The sequence below is a fragment of the Cucurbita pepo genome, chromosome 20 (genome assembly GCF_057944985.1).
Source record: "Cucurbita pepo subsp. pepo isolate OVF chromosome 20, ASM5794498v1, whole genome shotgun sequence".
Lineage (NCBI taxonomy): Eukaryota > Viridiplantae > Streptophyta > Magnoliopsida > Cucurbitales > Cucurbitaceae > Cucurbita > Cucurbita pepo.
In genome coordinates, this window is record NC_141817.1 from 3765984 (window position 1) to 3783369 (window position 17386).

Genomic DNA, 17386 nt, shown 5'->3' on the forward strand with positions numbered 1-17386 from the left:
TTATATATTTGAGATCGTGCTCGTAGTACACATACTGAAAGCTACCTCATCAATACACTAAATTTAAAATAAAAACACCAAAATATTTGTTCATTTCAAGTCCAAAGACTAAGATTACACCTTTTAAAAGTTAATAGGAACTAAAATGTATGAAAAGTTAAAAGGTTAGATAGACCCATGAAAAGTTCATAAAGTTTAATAATGTCAATTTCAAAGGCCATTAATACAGTAAATTACGGAGGAAAAAAGTTGGTGCCTTTTAGTTCCAAAATCATTCATGGTGCAATTAACAATAAATTTTAATTTAACTATAATAAAGTTAGTAATAGATTAAATCATTAACTATTTATTTAAATTAATAATCAATAATTTGCCAATCAATTTACTCCATCTAGATATGTTAATGACTGAAATATGTTAATCAATGTCAATCAACAACAGTAAAACAATAAATCACCATCAGTGAATGATAATAATAATAAAACATCTAAAATTAGTAATTTGTCTGTAATAAAAATCAATTAACTAATCAAAATTAATGAATTCACAAAATCAGAACTATATTAACTGTATTAACTACATTAACAGTAGAAGGCAAATACTATTATGATGCTCACAGGAAAGAATCAATAAGAAATATTAGATTCTAATGCCTCTACAAATGGTAATCAAACTTCATGACTGTTCTAGCTCGAGCGCATATCAAGAAATTTCAGCTTCCAACAACAGTCGAGCTCATATCAAAAAACGCTAAATCATTTTGGCTCGTTCATACGGGAACTGTAAAGCACACAACAGAAGCAGAAGCAGCAAGGAGTTCTACTTTTTTGGCATGGAAAGCTGAAAATTTGAATTCAAACCAGAGTCTATACAGAAAAGGAGGGGCTAATGAATCCCCCAACATGAGACAGTTAGAAAAAAACAGTTGCATTTCTGTAGCACCGACCATCTGTTCTAATCTAAGCTTCCCTATGTCAGTACATTTCATGATGACTTGAGAGTTCTATACACCACCGACCCCCACAGGAAGAACAAAACATTAACTTCTACAAAAGACAAATACCTGTTAAGTCTGTCAGCTCTTTAATTCATCAGAGCTGTGGCTTGCCGCCATATTCATGTGCCAATTCCAAGTAGCATTTGCAATATCACTGTTGCAACAAAAAGCTTCATAGTAATTTCACTAAAACAAAAAAGGTATCATAGTATAAACACGAAAAACACGTCAAAAGAAACATCCCGGATCATCGTAGTTCAGTTTCGGGTGTAAACGCTCTTCATTTTCATTATGTTGCTTTCTTCTCTCAATAACTTCTTCAGGAGCACTTTCTGAAGCTGACTTCAGAGGGCTTGAGCTTTCTGTCACAGCGAAATAATCTTGATATGGTTCGACCATTTTCGAGCTTTCAATTAATTCCTTTGCATTGGATTTGTTGCTGCCTTCATTAAACCTTATAGAACTATTCCCAGCATTTAGTTCAGAACCTTCCGAGGACGGTTCTTGTCGACTACATAAACCAGAATTATTGAGATTTTGGAAGGTCGTGTGATCCTCTGAAGTTGAACAATTATGTGTAAGACGACAGTTCTCGTTCACTCCAAGATCTTTGGAGGTATAATTTGAGGATGCTATCCAATCTTCAGAACCATTTCTATTAGACCCGTAAGCGTCCTCATCTGTTGCTACAGTTTCGCTACCCATATTCTTGTCTTCATCATCGACCAGCCAAATAATATCTGGCAATTCGACAGCGGGACATAATTTCTCTGTCTTGTCCATCTCAATCATATGATCAATACTAGCTTTCCCTTGAGAGAGACTATCTAAACTTTGGGAAACATTGTTGGTATCTCCAGAATCACGCAACTCATTATCGGCAAAATTTGGTCGAATCAACTTTCTTCTTTTCTGTTGCACACCTGACAACTGAACACTTCCAACATTCACATTTTCCCCTCCAGTTGGGACACTGTCCTCAACTTTGCATTGTTTTCTTCGCCGCTTGAAATCCACAAATGATCCAGCAATATGGTTAGTGTTACAATCTATAGTGTCCTCATTTTTTGTCCCATGTTTATCTGAAACTTGAAAGCAATTACTACCATGTGAACTTACAGAAGATTTTGTCCATTTTTTCTTCACAAATTTCCTGCCAACATTGCGCTCTGGACTTCGCACTTCGTGGTTAGTCTTCTTCCTTTGCCAGTGATGTCGTTGCAATATAGACCTAACTTCATCATTAGATGGATCCATTTCTACCTTCTCATGGTCATAGTCACTAAATTCTTGTATACTTGCATCAGATGGATAGGCTAAACGAGAAAACACGCTGCTCTTTCTTTCACAATCAGAATGCATGCCTCCAGAAGATCCATGGCATTCATGTCCATGGTTCACTGCTGTATGCACAATTGAGGGCATCCTCGAGAGTTCGACAGAATCAAAAGGCAATTGACTGGGAAATTCTTTTGTCTTGGGAACATGCTCATAATATGCTTCCATAACTTCCTGCCTTGCTAAGCCCTGCTCATTTTGATATGGGAAAAGGGTATCTTTGAGTCCATAGGAAGGGTACTCGCTAGTGAGGATAGACCTCCTCAAGCCTCCATCATTTTCGAACTCTCGTGTAGGCAAAGAAAGTAAGCTAGGAACAGAACATGACAAATTTATTTGACTTTGAGTCACAGGATCTGTAATGTCTTCTAAATTTACAGACGATTGGAAAGGCATACTAGTCATGCAGTATGATTGGCTGTAGCGGCTGGGCATCGTGATTTGAGCATAACTTAGGAAACCTGAATTACATGCGAGGTTTCTAGTATCCGCATGAGCACAATGTATAGAATTGTCTAAGGAAGGAATTCCATTTCTGATATTATAATGGGAAAGAGTAGCACTCTCCTGCATAGTGTTAACTCGGTCTTCACCCTCTATTAGCTTCTCTTGTAAACTCCCATTCAACATAAGCCCATTACCAACAGCAACACTTCGACTTCCATCAAGTAAGAGATCACTTGAACGCTCAAATGAATCACTGCTTAACTGTCTCGGACAGAGTCGGTCACTAAATTTTGTCAATCTAAACAGGGATAAAAGCCTATGCACCTACATATTTCATTATGAACAAAGAGAAGTTTTGAGTAGGAAATGAATCATGACGGTCCAGCATTGAAGGAAAAGCAACAGACCTGAACTTTAGACAGCCCAAAGTTGAACTTCTTTGTTGAAAAGTAATTTTCTTTTATGGCATTTTGAAATTGGTCTTCAGAAAGGGGATTGCAGCACCAAAGTACAGAGAACTTAACCTAACGATAGCGATTAGAAAGAAGGAACAAAGTATTAGACCAGAAATTTTAACGACATGACAACGTTACTCACATATGCATTACCTGGGAAGGGAATTGCTGCCCTGATGAGCTATAAGCATGGGGCACAATGTTCATTGCACCATCTGAAACTGCCTGAAATACACCATGAAGTACTCTATTCTCGTATTCAAACAGAAATAAAATCATCCCAGATTTAATTTGTAGAACAAAGTTGCCTAGCCAAGATGGAAGACCAAATAACTTCCTTTCGAAGCATTCTGTTCTAGTCATACTATTTGACATACAAATTGCACCATACTCTGGTACAATCCCATGAGCAGTATTCTTCATATTAGCCACCATTCATTCGCTGAATGAAATGCTGTCAATTCCAAAACTATAATACATACAATAGAAACAAAGAATTAAGAAAAATACAGGGTAATTATGTGACTTGGGGGAAAAAAATGCCTTCGTATACAGGGTATAGTGTACAACGAGAACCAAATTATAGCTTCGGCTTTTCCAGGTACATGTACAAGAAACCATAAAACCCTAGCCCTCGCTTAACACCAAATTAAATAAGCATAAGGATAACGATCAATAAACAATCTTTAAATCAAACACAACAACACTAGAACGTTAAAAATGCAGAAGATGACCTAAGAACCAGACAACAATACTGCCGATCATTACACTGCCAAATGCACTAAACTCAAACAGTTCTTTAGAGAAATAAGTTTCATGAAGAAAAAACAACAACAGAGTATGCGCGCAATCCTAATTCACACGAAATACCTACAAAAATAAATCCAAAACAATACCATCCGGGAGAGAGTGACCTCAAAGGCAGATTGGCTTGAAACCGGCGAGAAACTGAGAGTAAAGAATCAAACGGCCATTGGAGAAACAGAAAATAGTGTATGGAAGGAAGAAGAAGAAGAAGAAGAATGAGAGGAAATTCACAGAGAAGAAGAGCTCCAACGTTGATGGAAGATGAAGCAGAGGTGAGGAAAGCGAATGGCTCAATTCCAGAAGAACTCTTAAATTGTTTTTTTTATTCTTTTGAAAATGACTATCATAAATATTTAAAAAATAATATAAATCTATTAAGATATAATATTTAAAGAATATATTATAATAATTAGTTATAAAATATATCTAAAATATTCGTTAATATTTTATCTTCAAATTTAATTAATAATATATTTTATCTTTATCTTACCATTTGGTTAATTTATATTTTTCTTTATTTTGAGATATTAGTTGGTTTTCAATTCTATTATAAAAAAAATAATTATAAACATTGGTTATTTGATTTTATTGTTTTATTATATATTCATAGTAAATTTAATCTTATCAATTTATTTTCAAATTAATTTTTAAGGAAAATTTACCCTTTTTTTTTTTTTTTAGGTTTGAAGTTTAACTTGACATTTTATTTTAACCTCTCAATTTTGATTTCAGTAGCATTTTTATTTTTATTGTTGTGGTCGTATTTATATTAATCACTAACAAAAAAAAAAAAAAAAAAAAAAAAAAAAAAAAAACTAACATGAGACCATAATTTATTTAAAAATATTTTTTTAATTATTAAATTAAAAAATAAAATTTTAATTTTTTTTTTTTTATTATTCTTCTCTTCCCATTCTTTTATAAGTTTGAAGGAGTATTATTTCTTGGATGAGACACATAGATCATGTTAGAGTCAGAATCCAAAGGAAAATTGGACTATATTAGCAATATATTTACATGAACGAACAAATAAAAGTTTTAAAGGCCTAAATTTTGCTATATAGTAACTAAAGAAAGAAACAATGATGATAAACTAAAATGCAATTTAATTCATTAATTTATAAATATCAAGCATAGATCAAAATTGATTTTTTCTATTAAAAATTCATAGGATTGAAGAAACTAAACTAAAAATTAAAAGTTTCCTAGACCATTTTGTGTATTTAGTCTATTATCACTTTTTTCCCCTCAATCCTTCAAGAATTTGAAGGTCTTGAAGAAAAAGAAAAGATTCATAGAATAAAGAATGAAAAACAATAATAATAACGTAAACAAAAAATAAATAAAACGCCAAAAATAACCAAAAATTTTCATATTTTCATATTAAAAGAACATATGCATCCCAATTCCCAATTTTAAGCATATTGGAAGTTTAAATATAAGTCAACTGGTTAAGATATTATACTAATAGGGAAAATATTCGATCCCAGCCCACCTGATAGTAGAAACTTGGAGTTAAGGGCGCCCCGTCCAACAAAAGAAACAAAAAAAAGTTGCACCGTATTAAAATTTCCAAAAAGAGAAAAGATAAAGTTCGATGTGGAGAAAAAGTAATTCAAAGATTCAAAAAGAAAAAGAAAGAATGAGGGATTCCCTGTGCTAAGATTTAAGAGGGTGAAGCATCCATATTCCTTTCTTTCTCCCCATCTCTAAGTTTTCATTCCTACATACATCTCTAAACAGATATCAAATATGATATTCAAATAAATGCATCTAAGTGTCACATTCAAAAAGGAAAAGAAAGGAAGAAAAGAAGGAATAGAGACATGAATTTGCATGCTGCTAACTCGAATGTTTCCTATTTGCCACAAGATATTTTCACGTTTTGAAACGAAATGGCGCATAAGAATCGTGTTCAGAGCTTTCGTAAAAGGACTAATCAAACTGTGCGTCTAAAGTTCGGAATAAACCATCAAGAATGTCCCATAATTAATCGATAAACACATCACCAATAGCTTCGAAAGTAGCCAAAAACCTGAGATTCTCCCTCACCAGACAAAGAGTGTACAAATACAAGCCAGTGACAAGAAACATAACAGCTGGGAAGATTTTCAAAAGAACCTCTTCTCATAGCCGGCTAATGACTGCCTCCACCTCTGCAGGAGTGTACAGATGATATGTCGGAGCCACCTTCGCGATATCGACATTGTTGGGAGTCACCTGAAATTGGAGGGACGCAGTTTCATCCACAGATTATTAGATGGCAAAAGTTAATGTTAGAAGTACAATGCTTCTTGATATCTCGTTCCTATGTTTTTAAAGCAAACAAGTTTGAATCAAATGCACTATTATTTATTCACCTTCTCTTCCATAACTTGCTTCAGAATAGACAGTGCTATGGTTTCAGCTTCTTTAAGAGTTAGGTCCTGCAATCAATTGAACGAAAACCAAGAAGTCCATTTAATATAAGTGGCAAAAACATATGGCTTTTTAACTTTGATATATGTAGTTGCTTAAGCATGGGTGTAAAAGTCCTAAACGTTTAGCTGACGCTTGTTGCGCTCTTCGTTGGAACTTCTTTGGTAAGTGAAAGATGGTAACATTTATCTCAAATACTTGTAATAATAAAGAGTGCAGAGCCATGGCTGTTTTATATATAAACTCTAAAGCATTAGATATATCTCATATCTCATTTGACTTGTACATATCATATAGACATATATATAATGTACGTATATATGTATGTATGTATGTATCTCAACTTTTCACATTTTAACTTCAAAAACACCATACCTCATATTACTTGTAAATAAAACGTTCACTCTTAGTAACCAAATATCTATCTAAAATTTTATATTTTAATGAGAATAGCAACCAAAATCCTATGATTGGACAAATATGAGGTTGGGATGGGCTTCATCTGACTAGTTTTTTCTGAAAATGGAAGGAAAAGGAAAGGCCATTCACCACCATAGCATTCAGTCATATCTGACACCAATATAGTAGAAAACATACCTTGTTGTATTGCTCTTGCAGAGAACTATCTGCACCTTCAGAACCTGAACCGATAGCTTTAGCATTGCATTGCCAGAAAGTGCCAGATGGATCAGTGTAGAATCTGCATACCACAGATTATCAGGTTAAAAACTGAGGGGAAAACAATATTTCTGCCAGCATATTACGGAGGGAATTTTACTTAATCCTGATGATGCACAAAGTTCTGATATGAATATTATTAAAACGGTATACAATGATAGCAGCATTCTACACAACTAAAAATGAACGCTACATCAAAAATTGCATCAATGATGCAAACAAGTAATAGCTAATAATGCTTAAAAAAAAGTTATTTGGCATTAAAAAGCAAATGAATGCAGTGACCTCAGCAGAGGATTTAATGTTCTAGTCGTTGAGAGAACTTAAAATTAGAAATATGAGTGCCAAACCAAAACTTGTTTCGTAAAGCTTGAAGATGCATGCATGAGACAGAAACTGGCAAAAATAATAAAATAGAAAGCATAAACAATGTTACAAATAATCAAGCAAAGAGAACAATCATGAAAGGAAAATCCAGGTGCAATACCAAAGGAGAATCACTGAAGTGCATATTATCATTGAAAATGTTAAATTTATTTTTACATTGTTAAAAGAAACACTGGAAAGTCAATATTTTAGTTGTAACCACCCCCAACAAATTATCCTAAACCGACTATAAACTCACACATCCCTAGTTATGCAGCCTTATCATTACTCTGCCTTAAAAATTCTTTGTCCCACATGAGCGGGTACACACTAGCAATGCTCAAAATGGCATACAAATGATTTTTGCTCCAACTGCCTTTTTGGTCCTTATCTCAAAAGAAAACATAGAAACACCAACTCTGAGTCAATACTGATCTTTTTTATGGTGGTCGAACTATAGAAGAGAAGAATATGAAGATCGTTGGGATAAAAATGATAGTGTATCACTTGATGACCCATGTGAATTTATAATCTCTTTGAGGGTACGTTGAGTAGCAGTGTGATGATATCTTTTTCGACTTTCGGTTCATCGGAATCTTTCTAAATGACTATCTCCTCTGTCATTAGGGTTGGGGAAGACCATTTAATTCTCCAACTTATATCGCTTTTCTACACTTGTCTCTCAGCTCTAATGTATTTGAACGCAACTAATCAAGCAGTATCGCATAATTCAAAAGTTGCAATTTTAACTTTTACCCTGGGCGTATGATTACTACAAGTATGAAATACATGAGAAAAAACCTAGCAATGGAGGGTTTTATTCTTAAATATAAAAAATGATGTAACCCTTTTTCCATGCCATCCCAATAGAAGGATGCAAAAGAAAGAGTTCACACACCCACAGCCATCACTTGGCCCGTGGATGTGGTGGTACAAAATACAGAATGGAGTGAAATAAAAGCTAGTCACATAAATCAGTTTGCAGTGAAATAACAGTTAGTCACATAAATCAGTTTGTTCTTTATGTGTTTAACTTACAAGCTGGGACCCTTCTCATCATGGCCGGCAATGAGAAGAGCTACACCAAATGGTCGAGACTGTAAATAGAAAAAAAAAAGTATTGTATTAGCAAGTGAAATAGTGACACCATGTACCTTTTTTCAACATAGTGAAAAACAGAAATGATCTAATTCTTTCAACTATGGAAGAAGGTTATGCAGAATACACTATACATCCATCCTACATTTTACTAGGACAGGATATCATCCAAATAAAATCACTGGAAAAATATACTAATATCTGCATAAATTCATGTCAATAACATCATAAAGTCACTTATTCAAAAATGTTATTTTTTATATCCGAGAGATTAAGCGTGAAATAATTCCCTAATCAAAAGTACATATGAAGGTTATATTTTAAATAGATGCTAATTAGCAAAGTAAATGGTGTTAAGACATTGCAATTTTAAAGCAAGGCTAGATTAATTCAACAAGAAGTGGAGAAGATATGGAGTAAAATGAAAAGAGAAATGTTGCAGTAATAACCATGGACTCCTCATCGCCTTCACCAAATCTTAGGGCTAGATCACAAAGAGCTTGAGTTGTAGACTCCACAGTCATTGGTTCACCATATGAGAACCGATGGTTCTGCAAAACATGAAGTTCAAAATTCAATAGCTTGCCTTTAAAAGATATAAACTATAGATGCAAGGCAAGAGCATCAACAGCACCTGGGTCTCAACTCGAGCATGTTCAACAAGTGTGTGAGCATCAGCAATTAATCCACTCATTGCACATCCTATATGCTCATCAATTTCCATGATTTTTTCCACGCTACTTGGTTCCTAAATAAAAGTTCCAAAAATGTCAACCTCACAATTGAAGGGAAAAAAAAAGGCTGCCTTGAAATCCAAACAAAAAAGAAGATGGATCAATAACTAAACTTCAGTTAAATTAGAGTATAAATTTCAGTTTCAAGATTGATGGCAAGATATTTAAGTTGAGCTTGTATATATAACTGTATATAGCCCATAGGCAACCATATCAATTACGATGCCTACGTAGACTGCTGGACATCTAACTTAAGCTGAATATGATAATATATGCAATAGACAATGAGAACCAATAGCAACGAATTAAGAAATTCTAAGGCAAAGGAGCAGACCAGTAGTGGGGATGTAATACGTTTCTCAACAGCAAGCACAACGCCTTCCTTTGTTTTCAAACCAATTGCAGTCGAACCAAGCTACAAAAATTAAGGAAAATCAGTTGATTCAACAAAATGGACAAAAAAAAAAGTCATTCAAGGTTTTTTCACTCAACTTCACCACCCTTCTCCGAATCTCACAAACTTCAATACGAATTTTAATGGAAAAAACCCAGAAATGAGAGAACGAAAGGGAAGGAAAACAATAGAATACCTTAATAGCTTCAATGGCGTACTCAACCTGGAACAATCGACCTTCAGGAGAGAAGGTATTCACACCCCTATCATACTCAGTCCTGAAAACCCCCAGAATCAGAAGGACAAAACGAGAGAGACACAAAATTAAACAATAGAAACAAAACAAACATAGAAAGAGAACGAAAATGCCGCAGAAAAGAATGCACTAGATCATCACCTGGTCAGAAACATTTTGCGATTCAATTGAAGAAACCCGCTAGATTCTGCACGAACACTGAGAAATCAGAATCATATCAAAAGCGCCAAAATTTCAAAACGATGAAAAATCGAACACGGAAAATCAAGAAAGTATTAGGAGGAGAGAGAGATCTACTTGCCTGCAACAATGAAGAAAAATGAAGAAGAAGAAGCAGCAACAAACAGCTTTGTTCAGTAAGCTTTAAGCAGACCCTTTCTTGCGAAGCAAGATGATGGTGCCGGGTTTTGTTCGGGTTGCTTTTTGGAGTCCACGGGTTTCCGATTTCCGCCATTTTCGCCCGGTTCATAAGGCCCACGTTCATTAAGGCCCAGCCCAAAAATGAAACGGATTAAATGACATGGTTCGACAAGTGGCCCAAGCCCAAACCACTTGGTTAAGTAACGTTGAAAATTTTGATGACGGGACGAAAAATGCTCTAAATTTTGCACTTGGTCTAAAAAAATATTATTGAAATTTAAAAAAAGAAAATTACTAAATTTTCAAAATAAATAAACGTAGGGTTGCACCATAGTCGGACGGAGCATGAGCTACCACTGAACCTTGGATTCCGTCTCTGAGACCTGCTATGAATCGACTAGTTCTCATCTTTTTGTCACTACAAACTTTGGAGCAAATATGTCCGGCCTATTAAATTCCAAGTCATAATCATCCACTGATTTATCAGTTGATAAATGTCTCCCTAAACTGCACAATTGTACTAGGCCCTCGTCAGGACCGAGAGTCATGTGGGTGATCTTCCATAAAAAAAAAAAATGTGCTTCCCCTTTCAGCATGTAGGTTGCGCAATAGACAGTTCGGAATGCAATCTCCACAGCTTCCAACCATGATTCTGCTACGACTAGGTTAATGTTACCGCCCTCAAAGGACCACAAGTTGTCATCCCCCACATCCTGTTTGTGACTGCAAGTCTGGTTTACTAACAATGACCGTCACGCAGCATTGGCACCTAAGGAACTTCCTCAGGAGAATCTTTGTGCACAATCCTCCTTTCGTCTACTCTTGGGAGGCGATGACGGTGGCACCTCAACCTCAACTGCGAGAGGCATCTCCTCGACCTCAACCGGGTGGGTGTTGTGTCGACGAAGAAAATTGCTCGACCCCAAGCGACTGAGCTACAACAACTCTACAGGGTCTAGATATGTTTCAGGTCGACATTTCTCTATGACTACTGAGCTCCCAAGCACCCCATCGTCTCGACCAGTATCCTCAAGAATCTGAAAAGGGAGAAATATACTCAACAAGGCTCTCGTCGCATCTTTGACCTAACAAATAACCACGGGTTAATTCTAGATTCTAGGTTCGTCGACTTGTTGTGCACAAACTTAATATCACGTATGGCTTCATAAACGGTATCCAGTATCTGGAGTTGAGACGCCACCTCAAATAAACTTTCACAAATCAGGTGAGACCCACGCGATGATCTTTTAGAAATAAAAAAATAATAATTAAAAAAGTTTGGAGATGATCTATGAATTCTAGATAGATAGTTTCTATCCATATATTAACAGATTTAAAATTTCATGAGTAATTTTTAAATATTTTAAAATTTTAAAACAAAATATTAAAAAATTTAAGAATATTTTTAGAGTTATTTTTATTAATTCGGCCAAAGCTTTTGTAAAAGAACATAAAGACCGAGAGCCGCAAGGCCCAGAGAGAAGCCATGGGCCCGTCGGAGCGTCGTACCCAGAAGCCTTCTTCGGCAACAAGAAAGCCCCCGGGTCTTTCAGCACCAGAGAGAGAGAGAGCTCTGCTTTTCTCCGGCATTCTTCAAGAACACTTCCATTTCAGAGCCTCTTCTCGATTCTCCATTTCCTCTCCATCACACTCACTCCTTCGAAGACGGCATGGGAGACAGCCAGTATTCTTTTTCTCTCACCACTTTCAGGTCTCTCACTCAAAACTCCCTCTCTCTCCCTCCCTCTTTCTCGATTCTGCTTTCTTATGGTGTGTTTTTGTGGTATTTGCTCAGTCCTTCCGGCAAGCTTGTGCAGATCGAACACGCCTTGACAGCGGTTGGATCTGGTCAGACATCTCTTGGTATCAAAGGTATCTTGACGCCAAATGATGCTTGGTTATATGATATTTAGTTTAATTGATCTCCTGGAGTTTGAGCATTTGAGTTTTTAGCAGTGTTTTCATGTTGCTTCGTGTGAACATAATGATTTATTTAGAATTCTCAGGGACTTGGATAAAGAAGTTGTTTCTCGAGTTATGATTTCAGCACTATGATCTTATTTTAATTATATTATTAGTTTTCTTAACCTTAGATTATTTCATAATGCTTATTCAATCTCATACTTAGCTTTGCGGCTTACACATGCATGATTTTGTCTGTTCTTGATTAATTACTCTTGGAAAGTTGCATTTATGTGGTTGGTGATCGTAACTCTGGAAATGTGTAAAAGGATGTCGAAGTATTTATGTCTGGGTATACCTTCTTCCTTGCAGCTGCCAATGGTGTAGTCATTGCGACTGAAAAGAAACTACCTTCTATCTTGGTTGATGAAACATCTGTACGTAACTCAATTTAGTAAACATAAGTTCATATTTCTTTAACTCCTTTCTCATGGTTCACATTATATTTTATGACGCTTTCTCTGTCTCAGGTTCAAAAGATACAGTCTCTGACACCAAATATTGGAGTTGTTTATAGGTTTGATTACATTTCTGCTGTGTTTCTCTCTCACGGATAGACTTTTTGGAGTGTTCTCAGACTGATGTTGTTAGTCGTTATAATCTGCTGTCTTTGTGACTTACTCTGCCTTTATGATAACATGTAATTTGAACTCCAAAGATTGTGTCTGAGTCTGTAAATACAGTCCACTATTGGCTAACATTATGGACCAAGACTATAGAGTAGCCTTTTGGAAAAAAAAATCTTCGTTGAATTGGAAGGAGCTAAGTTACTTAGTATCAGTAAGAATTGTAGTTTTACGTTTTTATTTGGTACTGTTAATAAATCGTGTTATTCTTCTTATGAACCGTCACATTTTTCTTTTAAATATGCATCTCTGTGGTCTTGAGCATTAGAGCTCGGACAGAGCAGGTATTTGAGTCGATCTATTTTTAGCATTCATTTTTTTTCCTAAGCACCTTCAAGTTCTATTATGATATTTTTTCCTACAGTGGCATGGGTCCTGATTTTAGAGTTCTGGTCAGAAAAAGTAGGAAGCAGGCAGAGCAATATCATAGACTGTACAAGGTACAATGAGGTTTCCACCCATATGTCAAATTTCTTCATAACTAAAACACTTTAGTTTGTATAATCATTCTTCATAAGACACTTTGATACACTAGGTACAGAGAGTTTTTAAATCTCATATTGATTTTCTTCGTAACTGTACTCTTTAGTTTGTGTGTGCATGCCTGCTTGAATATGGAGAAAAAAAAATCGATTGATTATCAGATTACATCTTATCGTGACCTTTCTCCTGTGGCCCTTAGCCTGTTCTTTTGTGGCCCTTCTTTTGGCCTTTTTAATGCAGTTTCCTATTGTGCTCATTTTCTTCTCTTTTCATATAATAAGAGCACAAACTTTTTAAATGAATACGAACAATCTTTGTTTCATGTTGATTTTCTTTAATATAGTTGAGCTTTTTCACAATCTTGATTGTTGGCCAATTTTCCCTCTTGAGTAAGCGAACACATATATATAAATAGTATTTATGATTTTCTTCACATGGTTGTAACTTGTGTAAAATGTATCTTAGGAACCAATTCCGGTCACCCAACTTGTGAGGGAAACAGCAGCTGTAATGCAGGAGTTCACCCAATCTGGGTATCCACAATTCTTGCCCTGAAAGTTGTTCAAACTCCAGATTTTAAATGAAAGCTTGATACAAATTGGTGTTGCCTAACTTGCAAAAAACTTATTTTGAAGTCTCTGAATGAACATAATGTGGAAGGCATCCTTTTTTTATAAATAATTTCTATTTTAATTTACTCTTTTCAAGCTTCCATTCCCCCATTTTCTCTTATTCATCATGCCTTTCAATGAAAATAGTTGCCGCACCATGTTGGCCTTTCCAATATTTTGTTTTCAGACTGGAACTTGGGTGCCATTTGCCTTGATAGATCTTTTCAATTTGGTCCATGTATTCAAAAGTTCTATTTTCTGTGTTTTCTTGTCTTTAGTGGAGTAAGGCCATTTGGAGTATCTTTGCTGGTTGCTGGGTTTGACGACAATGGTCCTCAATTGTACCAGGTAGATTATCTCTTATATCTTGAAAAAATAGTAACACATTAAATGCCTGATTTAAGTAGGCTTTTAATTTTATAATTCTCTGTCTTTTGTATCCATATCCTAATTTTAGTTTCATGTAAACTCGGTAATGAAATCCAGGTTCCCACCTTTTGAATATTATTTTGTTTTTCGGGTGTACTTGCTGTTTCTCCTTTCAAGTCTTGTGCTACAATATTGATCCCTTATATGTATATGCATTTGTATGTGTATATATATTTATCCACATAGATATAGAAAGTGATAGATATATTCATAGAAAGTTATGAATTTTTGTTAGCACCACTGAAAAGCTATACCTCAATTCACTTTTCTTCTTGAATGGAATAATTTTTCCCTAGGTGGATCCATCTGGTTCATATTTCTCTTGGAAAGCCTCTGCAATGGGGAAGAATGTTTCTAACGCCAAAACATTCCTAGAAAAAAGGTATCTGTTCTATTTTCTGCCGCCTGAATTTTTTAGTCAAACTGAGCAGTTTCTGCGTCAGATTTCACATTAATTACTCTGTTTAGTTTATTAAATAGAACCCAAAGCAAGCTTTGTGAACTTAAAATTTATCCATTGCATCTGATTTAAATGCTGCCAAGTAGCATACTACAGATAGTTTTGTCGGTTATTTTGGTTCCTGGTGTCATTCATCCAATTTTCCTGATAGTTTTGGCGATCTTGCTTTTCAATTTAGGTATACCGATGATATGGAGCTTGATGATGCAGTGCACACTGCCATCTTAACCTTAAAAGAGGGGTATGCATATTTTAAAGAATATCATTTAATGTATGAACTTTGTTTCTTCGTATGTTGTTCTCTCTCTACCTTGTGAAGGAGATGCTATGAAATGACAGCATTTTTGGGATGGAGATGGAGTAATGATGACAGGGAGAACTTACGTCCTTTTATCGATCATTATCCACACAAATCTTAACATTTAACAAGAGTTCAACTGGAGAGATCAATTTCCTTGGTCAACTTGGAAGTTACTTCCTACAAATTTGGAAGGCTAATCTATTTGCCTATATTTTAAAACGAACTCAAATTCAAAAGGCCTGTGCTTTTAGAAGACTAAAAGTGGCCTCAAAGTTTCTCTCTTGCACCTGCTAGGTCTGATTCTCAAGATGATATTATGCGTAGACCTTAATTTACATAGAAGAGAAAGTATATAAAAGATATGAAACTTCATAATCATGTAGCACCATAGGGCTGCTTGGTGATTGGTGACAGTATTTTAAGCTAAATATATTCATTCTCTGACCCGTTCATTCAAGTGAACTAAATTTAAAATCTTCATTTTGTAAATTATGTATATGCATACTGTCTGCACCCAAATATTATTGTTTCTTATTTTATGGCTAATCATTGGTAATCTTTTTTGTTCTTCCGTAGATTTGAAGGTCAGATCTCAAGCAAAAACATTGAAATTGGAATAATTGGCACGGATAAGAAATTCAGGTTGGTCCCTCCTGTTCTGTTTTACTGGAAAGAAAAATCTTTTCCCTTGGGTTGAGCTTCAAAACCCTTATACATAAATGAATTGTCCGTTATGCTATTGTGCTAATGTGCTTCATTGCGAGTGTAATGTACCAAAATTGGTGAGGTTTAGTGTAGAAACCTAGAAAGTTCCGTTTGAATGACAACGCGTGAAACTGGAAAATCTCGACCTTCTGCATATTCTCGAGTGTCTTTGGTGGTCCAAAAATGTTTTATATATATGTAGAGTTATCAATTGCTAATGAAGCTCATGTTATAGCACTAAAAAGGATTTTGATGGTTACTTCTTTTAAGGCTTGTGTGGTGCATTCATGTCATGAGAAATAGACTGCACATTTGGTATCTCTATTTCATTCATCTTCTCCTGTTACGAGTAGCCATTTTCTGCACACACACGTGTATTCTTGGATCTCGTCTCTACTCTCGAGTTTGATTTTTCGATTTCTATCCGAAACAGAAACACTTACGATCGATACTGACTTCTGGTACGCCTATATTATTTTGCAGAGTACTAACCCCTGCTGAGATTGATGATTACTTAGCTGAAGTAGAGTAAGCAATATGTTTTTGCCTGCGAAGGTAAATTCTTTTAAAAGACAACAGTGGGTGTTTGGTTTTGAAGTGAAGTAGCCTGGCACTGCCTGTGAGCTTGATGATGCCTGGCACTTCCATTGCGAAGGTTAATGAAGAAAAATTGTATGGACATTTTAGGTTTCCAATACATCCACCATTGTATGTTAGTTAAGGAATTATGCATGCATGCATGCTTGGATTAGATGCTGTGAAGAAGGTTTCTTGTTTTAAAATTATTAAGTCCAGATTGGTAACCAAAATTATGGTACTTTCTTTCAGTTTCTATGGTATCTTTCACAAGGATTACATGTGGGACATTTGAATGCTAAGTAGAGCGACGAGAGTCTCTCATAGCTCTCAAGTCTTAAAACACTTTAGTTCAAAATTCCCAAACTCTATTTCTATTTTGTTTGAAAAGTATTTTCACCAAATTCTTAATTTGTCAAAAGAATCACTTCATTTTTTAAAAAGATGAGTCTTTGTAAGACCCAATTTTAAAAAACTAGATTTATTTAAGTTAGTATTAAAAAAAAACTTGATGATCCAACTCAAATAAAGTTCGATAATAAAAAATATGACCAGACTAGTCTCAAATTTGTTTTTCGAAGTGTTTTTTTCCTTCGATAAATAGGTTCATTGATAGACTAGTCTCAAATGAGAGATATTTTGTTCCACTCAAAATTATTTCATTTTTGCATTTGAACGAATTTACATTATACATGATCTGACCGAGTCATCGTATATCAACAACCATCCCGAGTAGAAGTAGACTAGTCTCATCCTTTTTTTTCTTAAAAAAAGCGAAAGTTAAAAGTTCATGCAAAAAAAAAAAAAAAAAAAAAAAAAAAAAACTAAATAAACACCTAAACCAATGGGACCTAAAAAATTTCATAGATTTAATATTTAATAATG

General features: G+C 35.0%; 3 protein-coding genes across 9 annotated transcripts; 1 reads left to right on the top strand and 2 right to left on the bottom strand.

The window, feature by feature from the left end:
- Positions 1 to 493: 493 nt before the first annotated feature.
- LOC111783309 (DCD (Development and Cell Death) domain protein) lies at positions 494 to 4358 on the bottom strand. 6 transcript variants are annotated; one of them, XR_015414602.1, is made up of 4 exons: positions 3391 to 4358; positions 3190 to 3306; positions 1064 to 3106; positions 494 to 780 (listed from the first exon to the last, which is right to left on the bottom strand). XR_015414602.1 is itself a non-coding variant. In XM_087120351.1 (4 exons), the coding sequence occupies exons 2-4, from the start codon at positions 3670 to 3672 to the stop codon at positions 1226 to 1228; spliced, it is 2280 nt and encodes a 759-aa protein (XP_086976477.1). In that variant the 5' UTR covers positions 3673 to 3706; positions 4152 to 4358; the 3' UTR covers positions 806 to 1225. The 6 variants fall into 6 exon arrangements, 5 of the variants coding, with proteins under 5 accessions (XP_086976477.1, XP_086976479.1, XP_023519998.2 ...); XM_087120351.1 differs by lacking the exon at positions 494 to 780 and having other exon boundaries at positions 806 to 3106; positions 3391 to 3706; positions 4152 to 4358; XM_087120353.1 differs by lacking the exon at positions 494 to 780 and having other exon boundaries at positions 806 to 3106; positions 3391 to 3462; positions 4134 to 4358.
- A 1644-nt stretch (positions 4359 to 6002) lies between these two features.
- LOC111783669 (proteasome subunit alpha type-5) lies at positions 6003 to 10398 on the bottom strand. Of its 2 annotated transcripts, none has more exons than XM_023664584.2 (10): positions 10290 to 10398; positions 10130 to 10175; positions 9929 to 10010; positions 9673 to 9753; positions 9239 to 9352; positions 9054 to 9155; positions 8545 to 8603; positions 7060 to 7162; positions 6405 to 6470; positions 6003 to 6264 (listed from the first exon to the last, which is right to left on the bottom strand). In XM_023664584.2, the coding sequence occupies exons 2-10, from the start codon at positions 10141 to 10143 to the stop codon at positions 6172 to 6174; spliced, it is 714 nt and encodes a 237-aa protein (XP_023520352.1). In that variant the 5' UTR covers positions 10144 to 10175; positions 10290 to 10398; the 3' UTR covers positions 6003 to 6171. The 2 variants fall into 2 exon arrangements, with proteins under 2 accessions (XP_023520352.1, XP_023520353.1); XM_023664585.2 differs by having other exon boundaries at positions 10130 to 10186; positions 10290 to 10362.
- Positions 10399 to 11849: 1451 nt separating this feature from the next.
- Positions 11850 to 16752, top strand: LOC111783670 (proteasome subunit alpha type-2-A). Its single transcript, XM_023664586.2, has 11 exons — positions 11850 to 12059; positions 12144 to 12220; positions 12623 to 12687; positions 12781 to 12827; positions 13301 to 13376; positions 13885 to 13952; positions 14309 to 14378; positions 14756 to 14841; positions 15098 to 15160; positions 15797 to 15862; positions 16409 to 16752. Exons 1-11 carry the CDS (start codon positions 12019 to 12021, stop codon positions 16455 to 16457), a joined length of 708 nt encoding a protein of 235 aa, XP_023520354.1. The 5' UTR covers positions 11850 to 12018; the 3' UTR covers positions 16458 to 16752.
- The last annotated feature ends 634 nt before the right edge of the window (positions 16753 to 17386 follow it).

Excerpts from the sequence above, each read along its gene's own strand:
- LOC111783309 (XM_087120351.1), bottom strand. The coding sequence starts at position 3,672 with ATGGTGGCTAATATGAAGAATACTGCTCATGGGATTGTACCAGAGTAT. Across the intron at positions 3,307-3,390 it reads GGCAGCAATTCCCTTCCCAG|GTTAAGTTCTCTGTACTTTG; the intron begins GTAATGCATATG and ends CGCTATCGTTAG. Across the intron at positions 3,107-3,189 it reads TTGGGCTGTCTAAAGTTCAG|GTGCATAGGCTTTTATCCCT; the intron begins GTCTGTTGCTTT and ends TGAAATATGTAG.
- LOC111783669 (XM_023664584.2), bottom strand. Across the intron at positions 9,754-9,928 it reads ACGCCATTGAAGCTATTAAG|CTTGGTTCGACTGCAATTGG; the intron begins GTATTCTATTGT and ends TAATTTTTGTAG. Across the intron at positions 7,163-8,544 it reads GATGAGAAGGGTCCCAGCTT|ATTCTACACTGATCCATCTG; the intron begins GTAAGTTAAACA and ends TGTGGTATGCAG.
- LOC111783670 (XM_023664586.2), top strand. The coding sequence starts at position 12,019 with ATGGGAGACAGCCAGTATTCTTTTTCTCTCACCACTTTCAG. Across the intron at positions 13,377-13,884 it reads AATATCATAGACTGTACAAG|GAACCAATTCCGGTCACCCA; the intron begins GTACAATGAGGT and ends AATGTATCTTAG. Across the intron at positions 13,953-14,308 it reads CAGGAGTTCACCCAATCTGG|TGGAGTAAGGCCATTTGGAG; the intron begins GTATCCACAATT and ends TCTTGTCTTTAG.